This window comes from Ambystoma mexicanum, chromosome 14 (genome assembly GCF_040938575.1).
Source record: "Ambystoma mexicanum isolate Mex_15411 chromosome 14, UKY_AmexF1_1, whole genome shotgun sequence".
NCBI classification, from domain to species: domain Eukaryota; kingdom Metazoa; phylum Chordata; class Amphibia; order Caudata; family Ambystomatidae; genus Ambystoma; species Ambystoma mexicanum.
The window spans coordinates 147,051,542-147,074,112 of record NC_090940.1 but is presented as its reverse complement, the minus strand read 5'-3'; the positions used below and the strand labels follow the sequence as shown (position 1 = coordinate 147,074,112).

Below are 22,571 nucleotides of genomic sequence, written 5' to 3'. Positions count from 1 at the left end.
GAGAGGTTCATAGGCCTCAACGAGAGGTTCGAGAAGGTTCGATCCCAGGGGAAGGTTCCCGCTGATGTGATCGAAGATGGCGACGATGAGGGCCCAGTGGAGCACCCATCCCGTCCGTCGCAGCCATTACCCGAGCCCCAGGATAGCTCGGTGGCCATTTTGTTGGCAATCCAATCTTTATGTACTGAGATAAGGACGAGATTACCACGGACCCCGACGGAGGATCCAGAACCAGGCCCGTCGGGAAGCCCTCCGAACAAGTGGAGGAGAGTCCACCCCGCTCCACCCTTCGTGCCCGCGAGGCCTGTGGACCCCTCATCCCCCTCGCCGGACCCTCGGGAGGATACGGCGACGGATACAGCGATAGGGACGGACGACGGCGACGATGACACAACGGACATCCCGTCAACAGACAACCCTTCCACGACACCCGCCAAGAGGGACAGGTGTGAGAAGAAGTACCGGGTCCCTGATGCCGCCCCATTGTGCCTCAGGGCCCAGCCCACGCCGGACTCTGTCGTCTCGGCAGCGGCCAAGAAGAAAGCAGCAGGTGCGGTGGCTTCAACTTCCACTTCCCCGCCGGACAGCGAGGGCAAGAAGTTGGACTCCATGGGACGACGAGTCATCTCGTCGGCGGCGATGACGATTAATGCGGCCAATGCCTTAGCGATTGTGGCCCGTTACGACAGGGAGCTTTGGTTCAAGATAGCTCCTCTGCTAGACTTCCTACCGGACAACAAGAGGGCGGAGGCCCTACAGATTCTGCAGGAAGGAGTGGTGGCGTCGGATCACGCCATAACGGTGGCAACGGACATTGCCGATACCGGATTTCGCCAACTGGGCAACGGGGTTTGCCTCCGACGATGAGGATGGCTCAAGGTGACAGACTTTCGCCAGGACGTCCAGACCAGAGGGTTGGACATGCCGTTCGACGGCAACAACCTGTTTGGAAAGACGGTGGATGAGTCCCTCCAGGCCATCAAGACAGACACGGAAACAGCCCGAACCCTAGGAGTCCTTCAGCAACGGCGGGCCTTTCGGAGCTCTGGAGGCAGACAGGGAGCCTCCAAGGGATCCAGCGGCGGCTCTTCTACTTACCGCCAGGCGGCCCGTTCCTCGTCCCAGGAGGCCTACAGAGGCCGCGGCAAGCAAGGAGGGTCTCGCCGCCGTCGGCAAGGAGGCCAAGGCGGCAAGGCCTCTTCCAAGCAGGATTGAACCGGCTGTAGCGTCGGGCCCCCACCGAAGCACCCCGGTGGGAGGCCGGCTGACTAAGTTTGTCAGCGTGTGGGAGTCCATCTCCACCGACCGTTGGGTGCTGGACACCCTGGGCCGCGGACACTCGCTGGAATTTCAAAAGAAGTGTCCTTGCATTCCTCCCGTGGAGAGGAAGGAGAATCCCGTCCCTCAACTGCTGTTGGAGGTAAGGGCGATGCTCAAGAAGGGTGCCATCGAGCTCGTCCCCAAGAGGCTCCGGGGCTCCGGAGTATACTCAAGATACTTCCTCGTCAGAAAGTAGACAGGCTGTTGGCGCCCCATCCTGGACCTGCGTCGGCTGAACAAGTACATCAAGGCACAGAAATTCAGGATGGTCACCCTCCAGCACGTGCTTGGACGCTGGAGGAGGGCGACTTCCTATCGTCACTGGACCTGGAGGATGCTTACTTGCACATCCCCATTCTAAAAGGACACAGTTCCTCAGATTCATAGTCCAGGGGCGTCACTACCAATTCAGAGCCCTGCCGTTCGGATTAAATTCGGCACCCAGGGTGTTCACCAAGTGCCTCGCACCTGTGGCGGCGCGGCTGCGCCTGCAAGGGATCCGCGTCTACCCCTACCTGGACGACTGGCTAATCCGTGCAAGGTCAAGAGAACTCGCCATCGAACACACGGCGAGGACCGTCCGCCTGCTCACGGAGCTGGGATTCACCATCAACTACCCCAAATCCCATCTGGTCCCGTCGCAGGTGGCACTATTTCTGGGAGCGAAGCTCGATACAGTGAAGCGATTGGCATCTCCGTCGGAAGAAAGGACGAAGGCCATTTTGGGCAAGGTGCAGCACCTGTTAGCCACGGATGTAGCCAGAGTGAGGTCCATCAAGTCCCTCCTCGGGATGATGTCCTCATGCATCTTCCTTGTGCCCCTTTGCAGACTTTGGATGCGTCCGCTACAAGAGTTCCTCGACGCCCGCTGGATTCAAGCGGCGGGCAGCTTCGAAGACAGGATCCCGCTCGACGAGGAGTTCCGTCGGGCGATTCTATGGTGGGGTGCCCGTGCGCACCTCTCGGCAGGCATGGACTTTCAGGCCCCAGCGTATCAGGAGATGGTAACGACGGACTCCTCCATGGAGGGATGGGGGCCCACACCGGAGATCTCCATGCAAGAGACCTCTGGCTCCCGGAGGAAAGGTCCCTTCACATCAACATCCTGGCGCTACGAGCCGTGTTCTGGGCGCTCAAATCGTTCCTTCCGTCCCTCAAGGACAAAGTGGTGAGGATCTTCACCGACAACACCACCATGATGTTCTACATCCGGAAGCAGGGAGGCACCAGATCCCCAGCCCTATCCAAGGAGGCCCAGGATCTGTGGCACTGGGCCGTCGCCCAGGGGATGTTTCTGGTTCCCTTCCACCTGGCAGGAATAAAAAACACCATCACCGACTCACTCAGCAGGGAGCTGCGCTCGTGCCACGAGTGGGCACTACGCCAGGACCAGTTGGATCGGCTCTTTCAGTGGTGGGGCAAACCCCAGACCAACCTGTTCGCGACGAACTCCAAGTGCCAGAGGTTCGCCAGCAGGTTCGCCCAGCCGAGGAGTATGGGCGATGCTTTCTCGTGTTAGGGAGAATTCTCTGTTTAGGCTGAATTTCCTAACCTAGTGAGTCCCCCAGCAGCTTTGCTGGATTTCTGGCGTTTGTTTTTTTCTCCTGCCAAGAGTGAGTCTCTTTTCCTCACACTCTTGGACATGATTTGAGGAGTTCCTTTGACTGTTAATGTGTTTTATGGGCCATGGGGTCTCTTACTCCATAAGGTCTCATGTGTTTTTACTATGTGTGTTACACAGCACCCTCAGTGCAGTGACACAGGGGTGTCATAGTGACCCCCCATCATAGACTCCATATCCTGACTACTGTCTCCCAGGGCATGTAAAGTCACCATTGGCTTTACTAGTCCAAAATTATGAACAGAAACCAGTACAAACCATCATATTGTGGACGTACTGGTCGGGGCAATTCGATTGCCCCGGGGTCTGTTATTCGAGGGGGCACGTCTCCGTCCCCCCTGATCGAGTTTTGGCTGGTGGCAGTGGATACTACTTTTTATATTCGACCGCAAATATATCTCTATGGGATTTTCCCATTGTTCGAGGCTACCAACTTTAATTATTTAATTCCTATAGCCTCGAACATACTGCCGGGTTATTTATTTAATATTAATTCACTGGTTGGTATTTTTTGCCAGAACTCTAGTCTAAAATGGCATTTGTGTTCTCTTCTGTGACTCCAACCCAAGTCAAGCCCTTTGTTCCACTTTTTGGCGGGCTTCTCCACAGAAGCCTCCAAAAGTGGTGCCACTCTGTCTGGGTACCACAGGTGGTGTAGGAGGGGGGTTTAGGCACCCTGGACTGAGTTGCCTTGGCAACTCAAGTCGCACTCTTGTGTGATTGGCCCAAGTGGTGAGCCGGCCGGCTCACCACTTAGCATGTTTGATTGACAGCTAGGCTGAATGAATGGGGGTTTCTTGCATAAAAGCATGGCTTTTGGGACTGGAATTTCAGAAGTCGCCACAGGACCTGAGAATCCGAAGAGGGAGAAGCTGAGCCGACCTGCAACGACGACACCACCGGTGGAGCCCTGCTGAACCGTCTCACCACTTCCCGACGACAGAGGAGATCTTCTTGCTGGAGAGTCTCTTCCCCTTGAGCTGGTGGGGACAACCAGTTCGCTTTCCTTTTTGCCTACTAGGACGTCTACTGGTCGAATTGCCGTGCCAAGCACCCCGGCAACCGGATAGCCACTTACCACTGAACTGCAAATAAAAGGACCACTCCTTTGAATTGAGAAACTCAGCAGCTGGTTTCTTCCCTGGCAGTACAATGACCCCCTGCTTTCCTCCCCAATGAGATCTTCTCTTCTGCCGGACGAAGCACCAACTCGCAACCGCTGCCAGGAACAACTGCCCCCGCTGGAGTGTTCTCACCATTTCAAGGTACTGTGTCCGCCTGGCCTCCCTTTCTATAGATTGCTACAAGGTGACAGTAAATCCTTAACCTTCTAAACTGGGCTGGCCTCTTGACCATCTAACTGGTCCCTTTCTTTTGGTCGAACTTCTTTCTGAACCTTTTTGAGACTTTTGTGCACTTTTCAACCCTGTGACCTTGGACACATTTCGTTCTGATCCTCTTAAAGTGGAACCGGCTTTCTGAACTCTAACTTCATGATTTGATTCTGCCTTCCTCTCTTGTTGTGTTCTTTTGAAAGTGTTGGGATCTGTTTCAATTTATGCTCTGCCTTTCTCCCCCTTTTAAACCGAATTATTAGAGTGCCATCTGCGTTAAGCGCTCACCGCTGTCTGAAAATAAGTGGGGCTTTACTTAAGACTTGTCTAATATTCTTTTAAGGGAGTGTATATACTTTAGTAACTGTGTTTTTGAACTTGCTTGAGATTAGTGCCAGTGTGTTTTTAGATCTGTTTTTAAATAAATAATTATATATCTTTTACACCAAAGCTCTGGTCAGTGTTTGCTTGTTCTACTGTGTGTGCCTGCCCTATTGTGTATGCTCTGTATACTGCCTAACTCTTCTTGAGAGAAGTCTGATTGCTCAGCCACAGCTACCAGGTAAATCTGGGTGGTGTAGACTGCTACCAATTGGGTTTACTGCTAACTCCTGTAGTCCTAAACTTTTTGCAGTGGTCCCTAAGGGAACTGCACAGGTTTCTGCCTAACACTCGTTCCCTTGGGACGGCCTGTTCCTGTATGCGTTCCCTCCGTTGCCGTTGCTGCTCCGTCTCATCAACCAGCTCAAGAGGTCCAGGTGCAGGATGATCCTCGTTGCACCGGCGTGGCCGAGACAGATCTGGTTCCCGGACCTTCTGGACTTGTCAGCGTCCCCACCTATCAAGGTCACCTGGCGACGGATGCAGATCTCTCCAGAAGAAGGAGGCGCCATTCTCCATCACGACCTGGAGTCGCTGAACTTGCGGGCCTGGCTCCTGCAGCACTAGAGTTTGGAGGATACGATATCCCGACTGACTGCAGAGAGGTTCTTGCAAAAGCCAGGGCGTCCTCAACTCTCAAATGCTATGGACATAAGTGGAAGAGGTTCTCTGTCTGGTGCCGTGCACAGAAGATTAACCCTCTGAGAATTACGGCCCCTCAAGTATTGCCGTACCTACTGTCGCTGGCCAAAGCAGGACTGGCTCACGCCTCCATCAAGATACATCTGGCTGCCATTTCCCGATACACCAGAACTACAGGACGGGCGTCCTTGTGGTCTCATCGCCTGGTGAAGGAATTTATGAAGGGACTATTCCGATCGTTCCTGCCGGTGAAGGCCCCTGCCCGGCGTGGGAGCTCAACGTGGTGCTGACCAGGCTCATGGGGGGCCCATTCGAGCCTATGCATTCGGCGCCGTTGAAGTTCCTGTTGTGGAAGACGGCATTTCTTGTGGCCATCACCTCTGCACGACGAGTGGGAGAGATCCAGGCCCTATCTTGCAAGCCTCCATACTTGACTTTTCACAACACGAGGGTGGTGCTGAGGACGCACCCCTCCTTTATGCCCAAGGTGCCGTCGGAGTTCCACCTCAACGAGCCGTTGGTGTTGCCAGTTTTCTTCCCGTCGCCTTCGTCTCCGGCCGAGAGGACTTTGCACTCGCTGGATGTGGCTAGAGCGCTGAAGTTCTATGTGGACCGCACAAAGAGTTTTCGGAAGACATCACAGCTGTTTGGACCTGTGAATCAAGGGAAGGCTCTCTCAAAGGCTTCCATTTCCAGATGGCTCTCCGGCTGCATCATGCACTGTCACCGGTTGACAAACCGACCGCTGCCTGGCTGTCCGAGAGCCCATTCGACCAGAGCGATCGCTGCTACCACGGCGTTCCTGTCTGGTGTGCCCCTGCTGGACATCTGCAGGTCTACTAGGTGGAGGACGACGCACACCTTCGAGATTCTACTGCGTCGATCGGGACTCCAGGGTGGAGTCTAGGGTCGGCCAAGCAATGCTGCGCAACCTGTTCGCTTAAGGTGAGCCTGGTGAGGAGGTAAGAGATGCTTAATGTTGAGTTGTTTTATTGCTCAATGTTGAGCCTGTTGCCACCTCCTGTGGTTGTGCGTGTGTATACTGCTATGTATTCTTATATTCATGAGCATGTGAATCCATGCCAGACCCCATGCTGGAGAAGGAACAAGTTACTTACCTGTAACTGCTGTTCCCCAGCATGGGTCTGGCATGGATTCACATGCGCACCCTCCCTCCTTCCCCTCTGCGGTTCTTCACTTGGTCATACTGCCACTTTACGTGCTACCAAATCTGAGGATGGCTGCCAGGTGAGGGGCTTAGGTAGAGGGCAGTCATTGGCTGAGGGCAGTATGACCCAGAGATCAGTGATTGGTTACTACTAAGAAAGACAGATCAGAAACGAAACTGATACTGATTTTTTTTTTCTTTACCGAGGATTCCCGGCCTGACGACAGGGAATATTCATGAGCATGTGAATCCATGCCAGGCCCATGCTGGAGAACAACAGTTACAGGTAAGTAACTTGTTCCTTTCTGAATGTTACCGCCGGCGGGTAAGGACGCTCCGGTAGGCTTACGGGCCAATTCGACTAGGGTTATGGCTGCCTCTACTGCCCTGCAGAGGGGTGTTCCTGTTCGTAACATCTGTGATGCAGCCACTTCGGCTTCGGTCCATACTTTTGTATGTCACTACTCCCGAGATTCTATCCGTGGGCAGGATCTGACCTTCGGTAAGGCGATCCTTTACTCTGCAATTTGATTAGAAAACACAAATTTAGAGTGTCCAAAGTCTTTTCCCACCTCCTTACGTTGGTACTGTTTTGGGAGTCTGTCATAGATATGGAATACGTCGGAGGACTCGATCCTCTCAAAGAACAAGTTACTCTCTTACTTGGTAACGTTCTTTCGATGGGATGGTCCGATGATGTATTCCATATCGCTTCCTCCCTGCCTTCCCCGCTACAGAATTTCTTATGCGATTTCTGTGGTCACACTGGCAGTTGATCGGTGCCACACGTTCTGGGAAAAAACTACAACTGAGGCTACAGGCGTCGTGCGTCCTACTTATAACATCCAGTGACGTCTGCTCGACGGACGCCCTCGAGGACGGCGTATCGACGTCATCGACATAGGACGCAGACGCCGAAAGATTTCCCGAAGCAGCACAGCTTTGGTGATTACTGTCATAGATATGGAATACGTCGTCGGACCATCCCATCGAAAGAACGTTACCAGGTAAGAGAGTAACTTGTTCTTTGACAATTGGGGACGCCTGGGAAGAAGGGGCAATGGTTTCCTTTATAGGTCTGGTAGAGAAGTTTTGATTGAACAATAGGAAGATTGGAAGATAAAGGATTAGGAAGGATTTGATGTCTGAAAGACAACGGATGTTGGACACATCAATGTTGCAGAAAATGGAGATTTGCAGTTTATTAGATGCAAATATGCAAACAGTGTCAAGTTTTCTCAAGCTTATGCCATTGGAAGATCATTTTCTGGTAGACATCCTTGGTCTGAGTAGTTAGGTAGGAATATTTCATAGGATTGGGAAGGTCTTTAGAAAGTTCCTGTTAGGGCCAAGATTGATCTAAAATTGCACTATATTCATCAAAGAATATTAAACAGCATCTACTGGAACCCAGTGCGGATGAACAAGTTGGGCTTGGCTGTTAGTGATCAATGTTGGCGATGTCGGAGAGAGAAAGGCTCATTGTTACATATGCTGTGGGATTGTGTCAGGGTGATAGATTTTTGGAAGAATGTACAGGACAGAATTGATATAATCTGGAACATTTAATTCCCACAGAACTTGGGAACTATATTGGATTAACAAGGCCCTTCCAGTGGCGACTAAACAAAAACTGAGTGTGTGGAAAACCAGGAAAAAGCCGTTGGTGGAAGACTGGCTACTGGATTTGCAAATACTTTCAAAATTCGAAAAGTGTTATATAGACAGCATAGGGACGAATTGTATATGGAATTATGGGGGGTTTCAATGAATTATATGAGTGAACATTAGCAAGAGTGCGTAGTTATGATATATACGTTGGGTGTGACGGGGGTTTGTCATGGGTTTGTGTGCTTTGTCTGGTGTTTTGTTTGTTGGTCTGTCTTGTAATTTCTGGTTACTGAATTCTAGGTTGGGGTTGGAACGTTAATAGATTTGTTAGTTTTTTGCTTTATTGTTGATTGCAACTTCTAGGTGATATGTAATCGATGATGCATATTTTAATTGAACTGAGGTTGTAATGACCCAACTCCTGTATACTTTCTAATATGTTTTATTGGTGAAAACGAAATAAAGAGTTTAATAAAAATGGTCCGCCATGGCATGGTAGCCATGAAAGGCTGTTAATTAACATGGGCGTAATTTTAGGAGGGGGCGGGGGTGTTTGTCCCCCCCAACTTTCATGGCACACCATTTTATCCCCATTCATTTAGCTGGGGCACTTTTCCCTCAGATGTCATGTCCACCCCAACATTTTCAACAAAGTTACTCCCTGGCTGTTAAGCACGCAGACCCACTGCTGCCGTTCAAAAGCAAATTTTAAAGATGTCCTTGAAGATGAAAAAGTGTTTACGCTGCACGGCTGGTGGGGAAGGCGACTCTACATCGTAGGCAGCCTCACCAAGGAAAAGCACCACCTTGCTCTACTCAAACATTGGGAATAAACATCAATCTCTACTTTCTTTGAAATCTCTAATTGGCTAATGTTTTTGTTTTATATGCTTTCAAAACAACTGGCGGCAAGCACACCATAGTTTTCAGGGTCCACAATGCCACTTAATTCTTTGGTGTGGACGGAAAAGGTTTGCAATGTAAGTTAGAAAGCAATCGCTCCCTTTAATTGCTGCAGTGATGCCAGAGTGTTTGAAGGCTGGAAACCAACTATTATCAGATCAAAATATTGATAGGCTATTCTAGCAGAAACACAGTAAACCTTTTTTAAATAGATGTGCACAAATACAGGTTATCGATTGATCTGATGTTTTGTTTTTTTTATTCCTAGGTGCAACTCGTGCAAGGAGTGAACTGAGCCGGAATCAAGATTTTATGAATTTGTACCAGCAATTGGAAACCATGTTTGCAGAATCAATGGTGTCTGAAGCGAATGGGAGTCTAATGTTTAACTCTTCATTTGGTTAGTGGCATTCAGTACATTGAAAATATCAGGATCTTCTTAATTGTTTGTGATACTATACATTAGAATTAGTGCGGCCTGTAATGGAGGTGAAAATGGGTTTTTGTTGACCGGTGGATTCTCAAGATGCTGTGCTTATTCAAAACCTGATGGAAGATTACAGAGGTAGATCTCAGTTTTCTTGAGTGAAGCTTAATATAGTATTGCTTTGCATGGGTTGAATTAAGAGTTGACGATCAAGAGCTAGAAGCAGAGCCTGGGAGCAGGCATCACTCAGTAAATGGGAGCTAACTCAAGGGAACCAGGAGCTAGTTCATAGCATGGCGCAAATCTTATATGCACTGTGAGAAACCTGAGGGCGTCCTAACATTTTCTCCCCTCGAATACTTTATTCAGGTGGCTAGGGAAGGGCCATAACTTTTGGAACCCGACCCTGGGGGTGGACAAGCGAGGGAGGGTCACCCGATTAAGGGGTCCTTGGGGAGTGGGAAGAGGATGCCTGAAGGGTAAACACAATATCCCCCTTTTTTTTACTGACGATTGATCTACCCATATCCCTCCCACAACCTCTTTGGGCTAGTGTGAAACCTGTCCCATCATTGTCCCACATGCAATATCTGCTAGTACTGAGATTTAGTATCCCCCTTTTCCTGATTATCAATCACCCTACTCTCCTTCAGTCTTTATGGGATATTTTAAGTCCTATCCCAGTTCCACCTCCCCAATTCTAACACATACTGAGATGAGGAAGAGGCGCCAGAGAGTAGGGAAGATTACCTATGGGAAAAGTCCCTATAGTACTGTGAGGAGGAAGATGTCTAGAGTGGCCTACTACACCACACTACCAACATACATGTTCCTCTAACAAGGTCAGGCACGTGACAACTACACACACCTGCGCTCAATTGCCTACTACTATGGTACTTGGATGAAGAAAAAGCAACATAAGCGTCACATGTCCCATTAACTAGTCTAATGAGAGCCAGGTAAGGGAGACCAAGGACTCACAACTGAAACCCCTTGACATGGCTCGTGTGTATAAAAGGTGGGGCACTCAGCAGTGCAGAGAGCAGCAGTTGGGAGAGCAGAAGCGACGCTGTGTGGCTGAGTCCAGCAGGGAATCCTTTCTCAGTTCCAATCCGGTTTTGCCAGGAAAAGCAGAGCAAGTTAGGAGGAGAGCTGAGGAGCCGTGGCTGCCTAGGACCAACTGGAAGAAACGGGGACACAGAGATACTGAGGGTCTGTGTGAAGAAGCATCTGGGAGAAGCGTGGCTAATGACCACAGTTTCCAGAAAAGAAGAGAAGGCCAAAGAAAGGGAGCTGAGAGGCGTGCTGATCCCTTGTTACATTGGTCAAATGAAATGCCTGTCCCACCGGGCCACGATAGGAGCCCCAGGAGTGTCTGAGGGGCAGGTGGGGAGACCTTGACCTCTGATAACAAAGATGTTAACAGAAGAGCGAAGAAAACACTACCAGTCAGTGAAATGAAGTGAGAGCCCAGTGTATTGAAGTAAGCTAGCAAGATACAACGTTGCAACCCAAACGCATAAGACTGGAGAAGAGTCGTGTGAAATTGGCAAAAAGAATTACAAGGATGCATAGTGGCAGAGTGGTCGCGTGTATAATTAAAAGTTGTTGAATTACTGTGTAAAGAAAGTGTCTGAAAAGAGGGGAACTGTGCACGTACACGTAAAGGGAACGAAATAGTGATCCTAAAAAGGGGAGCTGTGTGAGAAATGAAGTGGGAGAAAAATCCCCTAAACCGATAGAAAAGTATTCACATTGAACACAGTGTGCTGAAAAGCATCGGGGTGGCCACCAGGTGGGAGATTCATACACGCTGGCCGCATAGAGCCCAGTATAAGGAAAAGAAAGGGAACTCTATCAAGGACAAGGCACCTGGTTGTGTGACCCGTAATGGGTGGCCCGTGTGGTCTGATAACTGCGCCATGATCGGGGGAGCCCAATTGAAAGCAAAGAGCTGCATGATCTAATAAAAGGGAAAGGCTAAAAGGACTTTGTTCAGAATGGGAAAGGCAGTCCCAAAAGAAGCCAAGCAAACTTGTGATGCTAACAAGTGGAACTTTTGTGAGTTGAACTTTTTGTGTTAAAGGAAATGCGATTAAACCGGTTGAACAGAGGTAACCACAAGAGTCTAAGCTTGGGAGAGGAAAGCCTAAGAGATCCATTGAAGAAGTTTAAAACAGAGGGCTTCTGGTTTCATAGAAAGGAGACCTGTAGAAGCCCAAAGAACTTACCAGGAAAAGGTACAGTGAACTTTTTGTCAAGTGAACTTTGTGCCAAGCAAACTTTTCTTTACCAAGTGAAACCTGAGAGACTTTGGGAATCTTATAATCCTGAGTGCCCTAAACTTGCGGAAGGGAGCTGGAGAAAGGCTCCACGGTCACATTAAATGTACTTTGAACACTATTGAGTTGGCCATATTCCATTTACCCTTTTATTTTGTAGAAGTGAGGACAAACATATGTTTTGACACAGATGGTATTTTGTTTTGTCCTGACAGACCTAGACTTCCCTTAGTTTTCTTTCCGTTAGGGAACATTCCCATCTTAGATTTAGGGCAAGCTACACCCTCCTAAGCATTGAGAATAAAGGTTTTCAATACTATGTTCACTTGTCTGTGATGGTCTCTTGATACAATGCCTGTCTCAATTCTAGATGTGTCCTGATGCCCCCGATATGCATTCCCAAAAAGGTTACTATAACATAGGTATGTTAGCATGAGGATTCAAAAGGAGTTCCTTGTAGCAGATGCTATCAAGCTAACCAGGAGTTCCCAGCAATGTATAGATCTGTTTTGCAGTGTGCTGGTGTAACAGTATACTAACATTTGTGGGTCTGCTGGAAGGTCTGTTGGAAGGTCTGTGACAGATGCCATTCCTTGACTGGACAGTAATGAAAGGATTAGCAAGTGCATAATTGGCATGCATTCATGCATTGTGGTGGTAACCACGCTCCTGGGTCCCAAGCATAAATCAATTACTTTTGAGGATAGTGTGCCTACCTTTCATTATAAATGGCTTTGATTTGAAATGCAAGGAGATGTTGTGCTGTACCCAGAAACCTAGCAGTGAGAGCATTTTGACACCCCATGCTAAAGAAATAAGTGTGCACAAAGGCTTATTTCTTTTTATTTTTTTGTGTGTTATGATCAAGATTTGATTTTTACTAAATAAATTTCATAAAATATACAATTTAAAAATGTCAATACATCCTCATTCAGCAACAGTAAAAAAGATATTGAATTTAAAGTATGTCATCAATCAGTGCATAAAACAATATAAAAATACATAATCCTAGCTTACTCTTACGTCCCGTCCCCTTTCCTGCATACTGCATGGGTGTCCCTTCCAAGGGACGGGAGACGGAACCTTTTTCCCCTTTAAATTTAGAGGCACGCGGGGGTGCCTCCCAGGGAGCATGCGCTGCCCTGACTCCGCCCTCCGGTACCACACCCCAGTCCCCTTTTCTGCATCAACTGGAACGGGACGAATTCACCAGCGCTCCTGGGTTTGGCTTCGGCCATGTAATTCCCTGCGCGGATACTTCTTTTTGTCTGTTTTTGACTTTTTATCATTCGGGTACTCGGTCCTCGGGCGTCACGCTCCACACCGGCGCATGTCGACTTCCACAGGGTTCAGCAGGTGTCTATCCTGCAAAGGGTTCTTCCCAACTTCAGACCCCCACGCCCTCTGCCTATGTTGCCTTGGCCCAGACCACAGTTGGCAAGCTTGTACAGCGTGTGGCTTCGCTGTCATCGAAATCGCTGAAGAACAGACTAGCCAGGTGGAGGGAGCTCTTCCAGAAGTCGCCTTCAGAGGACCTCAAGAACTTCGTGAAACGCAGAGCCAGGCCCAAGGTAGGGCTGCTATTTTCCATCGCACCCCGCGTAGGAGACTCCTTCCCCAGGACTCTCCTGCGCTGGAGGGACCATTCAGGTCCTTGTACCAGCCCGTGCACCGAGGCTGCTGCAGCTACCGCCCGAGGGATCCCTGGATCCTCCCGGTGGCAGTGTTGAGGGACTGGAAGGTTCTTGTACCGGATATCATCAGAGGGGCTCCGGCCTTGAACATGCAATGTGGCCGAGGGTCTACGCCCTAGTACTGGCAATACGTTGGAGGGGATGCCTAAACGCAGATCTACGGACCCCCGGGTGTCACATCTAGCTGGCCTAGGCCCGAGGAGCAGGGTAGGGCTTGTGATCCACACGGAAGAGTCTTGGAGGAGGCTGGGCCCAGCGAGCCGGGCAACACATCACAGGCACGGGCAGGCAGCGCGACAAGATGGCCAGCGCAGCAGACAGAGGCACCCGTCAGTAGCCATTCCAGGAGTTCGGCGAAGAACGAGTGTCAAGGTGGGACTGGCCACAAACAGGTACGTGGCTTACAGCCTATCCTTCTTATGCACAGGGGAGCTTCCCTCTGTGTCCATATGGGCTGGGTATGCAGCGGCTCCAGCAGCTCCCGACTACCCCGTCAGTACCCCCTCCCACCTCTCTGGCCAGTGAAGAGGGGTTCTTCGAGAGTTTCCTCGGGTTCATGAAGTCACCTCCAATAGGGGTTATCCTCAAGGACGCCATCAGGGAAGTCCTCCCTATGATGCTAGCGGCACCACAAACGCCTCTGCCGGTGCCCCCGGCACAGCCGCTCCCTCTGGCACCCCAGCCGATACCTGAGGCGGTTCCGTACTAGCCTCAGCCTCCGCCCGCGGTCACTGTACCCCAGCCTCCGGGTCCGGCTACTCCTCCACCTCTGCAGGATCCTCCTGATATGCAGGATACAGATGAGGAGGAGCATCCGGACACGCTATTCTCAGCCAGGGCCTTCCACAAACGTCTTGCTGGGCTGGCGGAGTACCTGGGCCTGCCCCAACCAGAGGTTGAGCAGCCGGCAGATAGGGTTCTGGCTGAAGTCCTCACGCAACGCCCCTCTGCCAAAACGTAGTTTCCACTGCAAACCGATGTAGTCTCCCTGGCCAAGAAGGATTGGCTCAAGCCCCACTCGGGATACACTCTTGCTCTCGGCCTCTCCTCCGCCACACTCCTCGGTGATCGCTGCGGCATCACTATACTCCAAGCCCTAGTCGTCCTCAGCCTCTTCCTCTGCGGCGCTGCTAGCAATGACGAGAAGATCTTGGAGGCGTACAGGAAGAAACTATATTCCAACGCGTCCTTGCATCTTCGTCAGGCCAACGCCGATGCCATGCTGGATGCCCCTAACCAAAGGTAATGGCGGGAAATTGCAGACTTCCTCCTGGAACTCCCTACGCTGAGCCAATCCCGCTTTAAGGAAGTGATGGCTGAGTTCAAGCTGGTGACTCAGGAACCTCATGGAATCCATTGTGGCCCATATTGACACCTCTGGCCGTGCCATCTGTATCCCCACAGACATGAGAATTGTGGCTCTGGGTGAAGAAATTCAACCCGGACGTCCAGGAACGCATATTAGATCTACTGTTCGAGGAGGAGCGGGTCCCTCTTCCACTCCACCACGGACGAAGAGCTGGACAAGGAGAAAAACAGCTCACAAACAGCCAAGTCTTTATCCATCTTGACAAAGACCACGCCCAAGTCGTACACCCAGTCACAGCAGCGCAGCCGGATGTTAAGGAAAGCGTCTCTTGGGCGCTGGGTACCTGAACTTCCAGTGGATGGTCGTGGTGAAGTAGTCAGGCTGTCCGACTGATGGTTGCAGAATGTGTGACCCGAGGAACCAGCGCAACACCTACCCTGAATTCAAACAGGGTCAGTGGTGAACCAGCTCCCAACGCCACGGATGCGCACTTCCCTGATTTGTGTGACGTCGGGACAGTGCAAGCACTGACAGGGAAGGCGGGTCTTGACTGGATGGAAATTCCACAGCTGATACCACTGCTAGGCTCCAGAAGTAGCGGGTGTCCGATGAAGGTGCAGTGGAAGGATTAGTAGACTCAGAACTCCAGGGAAGGCAAGGCACTGAACCAACAGGCAAGAGGCAGGAGGCAAGGCACTGAACCAACAAGCAAAAGACAGGAGGGACTAGGAATCCTGGGGCAGAACAAGGGAAAAATCTGGAAGGTAGGAAGGGAGCAGGAAGGAATAAGGCCCAGGGATCCTACTGGCTAGAAAGGAAATGAGGCAAGAACTCCCTCAGGCAGACAAGGAAAGGAAACTTCAGCAGGGAAGGACAAGGACAAAGAACTGGGAATACTGACAAGGTGCCACTCAAGAGTAACACAAGCGAGAACGCGATCAGGAAACAAACCGCGTTGAGACGCGGTTTGTTCAAGCAAACTGGCCCTTTATATAGGGCAGGCAGCACCCGGGAGGCTTGGAACGCAATCCGTGATGTCCCCGGGTGCTGACGCGCCCAAAACGAGGCTTGGGAAGCAAGCTTGCAACTTCCCGAGCGCTCTGTGGACGGCGCATGCGCGAAGGGCAAAACACGGCCCTCCACGCCTCCGCAAACTACGCGTACGGGAAATTCCGGAAGCGGCTTGAGCCGCAGATGACCAAGGTTCCCCCAACCTGTATCGGGGATAGATGCGCCAGGACGGGAAGCGCCGGGACCTGCAGATGCGCCCTGCACCCCGGGTAAGTGGCATGACACCGGATTGCTCGCCATCTCGGAACCGACGCAAGCAACAAAGGGGGGGGAGCAACGGCTTTTTCCAGTCCCCCTCCTCAGCGACAGCCTCCGAGGGAAAGAAGGCATGAGACGCCCCTTCAGGTCCACGTGTCTCCAGTGGGGGGCAGGCTTGCTCTCCTGCACATTTCTGGCGCCCGAATTTCGTGGACCCCTGGATCCTCTCTGTAGTATACACGGGGTACCGCCTACCCATCTCAGCCTCTCCTCTCTCCTCCCCTCCACTTCCTCAGGTTGGCACAGCAACTCTTCTGGCGAAGATCTGGTCGCTCGTAGAGCACCAGGCAGTGGAGGAAGTCCCAGCCTCCCAGCAAGGTTTTTGGCTTTTACTCCAGGATTTTCGCCATTCAGAAGAAAAACCAGGGGGGCCTGAGATTTGGCTGGACCTTTTCACCCTCAACCTCTTCTTACCCCTACAAAAATTCAAGATGGTTACGCCAGCTTGTATAACGGAGATATTGTGCAAGGGAGACTGGATGTGCTCCCTGGATCTGAAGGACGCGTACCTACACGTCCCGATTTGGCAGCCCCATCGGTCTTTCCTATGGTCCAGGATCATTGCTACCATTTTCAATACAAGGTCCTCCCTTTTGGCCTCAACTCGGCCCCCAGAGTCTTTACTGGGCTAATGAATATGGTGGTTGCCATCTTGAGAGCGCAGGGCCTCCACCTCTACCCATTTCTCGACGACTGGCTTGTCAGGGCTACATCTCCGGAAGCAGTTCACCACAGTTCACCACTCCTCCCATGCCCTTATGAACTCACTGCACGATCTGGGCTTCTCGCTCAATCTCAAGAAGTTGCAGCTGCAGCCCACGCAGACTCTGACATTCTTGGACCTCATCTGGGACATGTGCTCCGAGAAGTTATTTCCTTCGGAGGACAAGATCTTGGCCATCAAGAGGGCCACCTCCCACTTCCTCGGCAGAGAGGTGACCTCGGATTGGTGGTACCAGCATCTCCTGGGTCTCTTGACGGCAGTCCTTTTAGCCGTTCCACACGAGATTGAGGATGAGGAGGATTCAGCTGCACTTCGCGGCATCATGGAACCAGGAGCGGGGCTCCCAATCCGAGATGATCAGCAGTCCTCCATCTCTCTACCCCGACCTAACATGGTGGTCCAGGGACTGCAACCTACGGACGGGTCAGCCCTTTCGGCGGCCCTCCCCGCAGGCCACCATCACCACATACTCCTCGCTCGAGGGCTGTGAGGCCACCCTGGACGATCTCTGCGTCCACTGCATCTGGACTCGACAGGAGCAGGAATACCACATCAATTGGTTAGAGCTGAACGCCATCTGGCTAACGCTCAGAGCATTCCTACCACTTCTCAGGGGCAAGGTTGTTCTCATCCAGACAGATTACTCGACCAGCATGTATTAAGTCAACAAGCAGGGAGGCACCAGATCCCCTCCTCTGTGCAGACTGGCAATCGGCATGTGGGAGTGGGCCCTGGAAAATTACATATACCTCATGGCAGTCCACCTCCCGGGGGAAGCCATCCTGGAGGCAGAGAGACTCAGCAGGTTGGGAGCGGACAATTACGAGTGGCAGCTAAACAACCTCATAATTCAGGAGATCTTCAACAGGCGGGGTCATCCCCAGGTGGATCGCTTTGCCACCAGGCACAACAAGAAGTGCCCTCTGTTCGCCTCCTGCCAGGGACAGGGCCCCGTCTCCCTAGGCGATGCATTTCGGCTTCAGTGGAACGGCATGTGCTCTAACGCCTTCCCGCCCACTCCGCTAATTCACAGAGTGATTTGCAAGATCAAGGAGTCTCACCAACTCAACATCATTCTAATAGCTCCATGGTGGCCGGCCAGGCCACGGTTTTCGGAGATGCTCAGCCTCTCGAAGGTGCCTCCAATTCACCTCTCGACGGGCCTAGCACATCTTCTGGCTCAACAGGGGGACAGGGTCATCCACCTCGCCCCACACAAACTAGCTCTCACAGCGTGGTACCTGAGCAGGTAATGCTGCAGCACCTCCACCTCTCACAGGCTAATCTGGAAATCATACAGGGCGCAAGGAGCAAGGCTACCAGGGCCCAATATAAGAGTAAATGGACTAGATTCTGCATCTGGGCAGACTCCAAGGAAATCGACCACCTGGCATGTTCTTTGGACGACATGCTCTCCTTCTCTGTGCACCTTGCCCACTCTGGGGTGCAGGTGGACACCTGCCGTACATACCTCGCAGCCGTTTGGGCTTACAGGAACTCAGAGGAGGAGATCTTCTCCTCCTCCAATTCTATCATCAAACATCTGACGGGGCTTGCAAGGCTCTATCCGCCCGTCAGGGGGCCGCTCCCTGTTTGGGACCTCCACATAGTCTTGGGCTCTCTGGCGCACAAACCGTTTGAGCCACTGGCATCGGCCGACATCAGGCTGGTCACCATCAAGACAGCCCTGCTAGTCGGCCTCAATTCGACTCATAGTGTCAGCGAAATACAGGCGCTGGTCGCCTCAGAGCCATATACCATATTTCACAGGGACAAAGTAGTCCTGCGGACACACCTGGCATTTCTGTCCAAGGTGTCGTCTGCTTTCCACTTGAATGAGGAAATAGTCCTTCCTACGTTCTTTCCCGATCCCAAGGATGAAGCCAAGGGCTTCTGCAAATCGGATGCCCTGTTTGTCACGTTCGGAGGCTCAAGACCAGGCTATCAGTCCTCCAAGGCCTTGATATCCCTCTGGATGGTCTCGGCCGTCAAAGAAGCGAATGAGGGCCAGCACAAGCCAGTCCCGGCCAACATGCATGCCCACGCAATCAGGGCCAAGGTAACGACCATTGCATTCCAGCGCCATGTCCGTTGGCAAGTCATAAGCAGGGTGGCCACTTGGGCCTCTCCCTCGGCTTTCTGCAAGCATTACTGTTTGGATGCGGTTCTCAGGAACCTATTTGCTGAAGGAGGGTCTCCTCTCCACTATGGGGCTACATTCCGTTGTAATCGCCCATGCAGTATGGAGGAAAGGGGACGGGACGTAAGAGTAATGGGAGGGGTTCTCCTTAAATGCTCTCTATGGATTTTACTTTACTGTTACTTTCCCTTATTTCTCTTAAACTTCCTTCCTCCTTTCCTGCTCCACCCTCCCATGTCTCGCTCTCTACCACTTCCTCTTTTGTCACTTCGATAGTCCATCTCGTAATGGCCTCCACCCTCTGATCTTGCACCCTACTACTCTCTGCTTGTCACTGGTTCTTCTCGCTACATTTCACTACTGTGCTTCCCACCTCTACTACTCTCTGTTCCACACTACTCCTACCCCTGTACTCTATGCCACTAATACTCTCCTCTCCACATTACTTTTACTCCCCTTTCCACACTACTACTGCTGTCTACACACAACTAGCGCCTCCATCCCAACACTTATTACTACACTCCACCGATACCTTCACCCACAGCCACTATCCATTCATTATTTAAAGCCACCTCGCTTTCACTCCCTGTTCTCCCCCTACCTATACCACGCACACACCTATCACACACTCACATTTCAGTACCACTCTCTCACACCAACTAATACCTCACCTTGCACACTCCTTCAATAAATCTTGACCACACTCCACTGCTCCGTCCATTGTCCTGCTGGTCTCAGTCCTCCTGCTCCCCCCTTGATCTAACCCGATTAAGCCATGCCTTCCTGTTTCTTGTTCTCCCTTTTGTCCTCACCTGTAACCCTCTATTGGCTCATTGCCTCACCTGGCTTCCCTGGCCAACCGCTGGCTGTTCTTTGATCCATGGAGGTGTTACAGACAGGATAATAATTTGTGTTGCGCGCCCTGCCCCCTTTTTATCCACGGAACTGCTGTTCCGGTCCACGACAATCATTTCCCAAGTTCATCTGGAGATTCTGCAGCCTCTTGGGTGTTTGGGTGTGCCGGATTGGGCGGGGGTCCCCAATGTGGTGTCCCTGCAGTTAAGCATTATGTCAAATTTTGTCTTAGTCTTGACCAACGCTACGTGCCCACACATGCTTGTTAATGGTGAGTGGATTGTAGAGGAGCGTCCCGCTCTCTGGCTCATGTCTTCTCCAGAGCTGGTCGTGTAGCGGTGTACTCGATCCTTGCTACTGTGCTCCAGTGGTTCTGCTTCTTGGTTGTAACCAATTGTCTCTATCGGCGTGTCTGCTGCTGGTCTTCATGCTGCTTATTGGGGGCCGGGTTCCGAAAAAGTAGAAAGACGCTGGCCAGAATGATGCTGTAAAGGCATGAGGTAATACATTGGTAATGTTGGCATACAAACAGGCACATGGGCAAAGTGCAGGAATTGGTGCCCTTTCAACTCCTTAACGTAATTGTACAGCCGACACGCTGAGATCTATGCAGTGCTTGTCAGGTACCCTGTGCAGAAGTCTGATTCACAGTGGCATCTGCAGTAGGACTGAAGCTTACATCTATACATCTAGGACCCTCCCAAGAAGAGAAGACACCAAATAATTGGGGGACTGGTCCGCATGCATGTAAGGAAGCTATTTCTAGCCCTAAAAACACCAACAGCAACATAAATGGTTAAGCTGTTTTCAGCCCTGATGAAAGTGGTCTCCTACCACTGAAACCGGTCGGCTCATCACAACTCTGTACCTGCATACTTGAAAGCAATATGTCAGAATACAGTACAATCTACCCTAATGAAGATAAGGACTGATCAAGGATCATTACTGTGTATAAAACACACAGAAATATAGGAAAAACGTTCTATATTAACAACAGCAAGACAAAAGAAAAAAACAAAACAGAAATAAAAAAAGAAGCTGACGCGAGGACTGTAGGTCCCAGATATACGAAATATACCCACCTCCCAGAAAATACATTAATCAGGGATAAGTGGGGGTCTTTTAAAGAAAGAACCTGCCCTCAAGGGAAGACCTAATAAAGTCAATGTTGCTTCATCTTGAGGACAGCCTTTTATGACAAAACAGAAGTGTTTCCAAAACCTTTTTGTTTTTTAAGGAACTATTATAAATAAAATTGCCCAAATCCTAACGTGAAGACACAATATCCAAGGGAAGATTTGGGAATGTGACCACCCTTATGGTCCAGTACGTGGAAACCCGCCCTTTCAACTCCACCACCCCATTTCGGATGAAGGACAGCCTCTGACATTAACCCATGTAGGCCTCCCACACCTTGCTGAGAAGAGATCCTTTACCCACCTGACTGGGGCAGATCTCTGGCCCTGTCACAGGTAACGCATGAAAAATCAGATACAAGTCACCAACAGTGCACAAGAACATTCTCCTGATGTATTTGGCCACAACATATGCCAGTGTAAAAATACATTTTCATGTTGGTTGTCCCTATACATACACATTGGGGGGGCCTGTTATCTGTACCCTTACAGGTCCCCCCCACTCCCCTCCTGCACTTATCAGATGTTACCCTATCTGACTTTTCCTGCACTGCACTAATCACTGCTCTTATCACCTTATTTATTCACTTATTTATCCACTAACTTATTATTTTTCCTATGCCTTGCACTTCTTTGCCCCCCTCCCTTTTTTCTTTGCACTTTACCCCTTTCCCATGCACTTGCGCATTCTCAGTGTCACTGGGCCTAGTAAGATTGCTTGTTTTTGTTTTCTCCCCTGCTCCCCCTCCCTTTGCCTGGTCGCGCTCTGAAACACCTGTGTATAGGTGCGATATAAATAAAATATATCATTCATGCAGACTGCAACAATATATGCCAGTATTATTATATACAAACATATCTGCATTGGTTTTGCCATTAATAAATGCCATGCCACAGTATTGCAACATATCCAGATGGTCTGCACCAATGTAGGCCAGTCTAGTAGACTCATTACCTAGCTTTACCCTTTATGCCTATTAAGAAATCCAAACCACAATATGAAAACATGTCCTTGCTGTTTGTGCACAAACTCCCACACTCACTTGCCAACACTTATCCTGTTGGCTTAATGCCCAGTAAAAAATGCAGTGTCACTATAAGAAAATATATCCACACTAGATGCTTGAAGATAGGCCTGTAATAAAACATTAAACAAACCTTGCAGTGTTCACACGCACGTGCACACATACACGCCACCTCATTCACTCACTAACAAACGCTTCTATCCGCATTCAAACAAAAAACAGAGGGATACATATTTATATATTCACTTGCATAAACATGTAAACACCTTGGCTCAGAAAGTTCCACTCTCCAGGCACCGCCAGCATGGAATGGGTCAGGAGCCTCAGTCTTCTCCCTTCCCATGCACTGCAAGTCTCAGGCGGGGGGACAGGCTCAATGCTCTGAGGAATCCTCCTTCCTGTGACCAGCAGGGAGTGAGAGGGTGAAGTGTCAATCATATTCCTCACCAGGCTGGATTTTAAAAAGAAGTATTATTTGTGTTCTTGGTTTCTAATAGAACCTTACACAACAAAAAATTACAGAACAAGCAAAAGAATTTCATCACAAATAAGCACAAAAATGTTATTACACAATATTCTAAAATTGACTTAAAATTTCATCCAAGATTTCAGTCCAAAATTCATCCAGAGACATAAACCTCTACGACCACCCACAGAAAACTGATTAAAA

The 22,571-nt window shown here is 50.4% G+C and overlaps 1 protein-coding gene across 2 annotated transcripts in view; it reads left to right on the top strand.

Moving 5' to 3' along the window:
- FANCM (FA complementation group M) overlaps positions 1-22,571 on the top strand; it is a 1,896,264-nt gene that overhangs the window by 767,732 nt on the left and 1,105,961 nt on the right. For both annotated transcript variants that reach the window (XM_069638749.1, XM_069638750.1), the window contains one exon: positions 9,249-9,380. In XM_069638749.1, the coding sequence (XP_069494850.1) occupies positions 9,249-9,380 (132 nt within the window). The remainder of the gene's footprint in view (positions 1-9,248; positions 9,381-22,571) is intronic.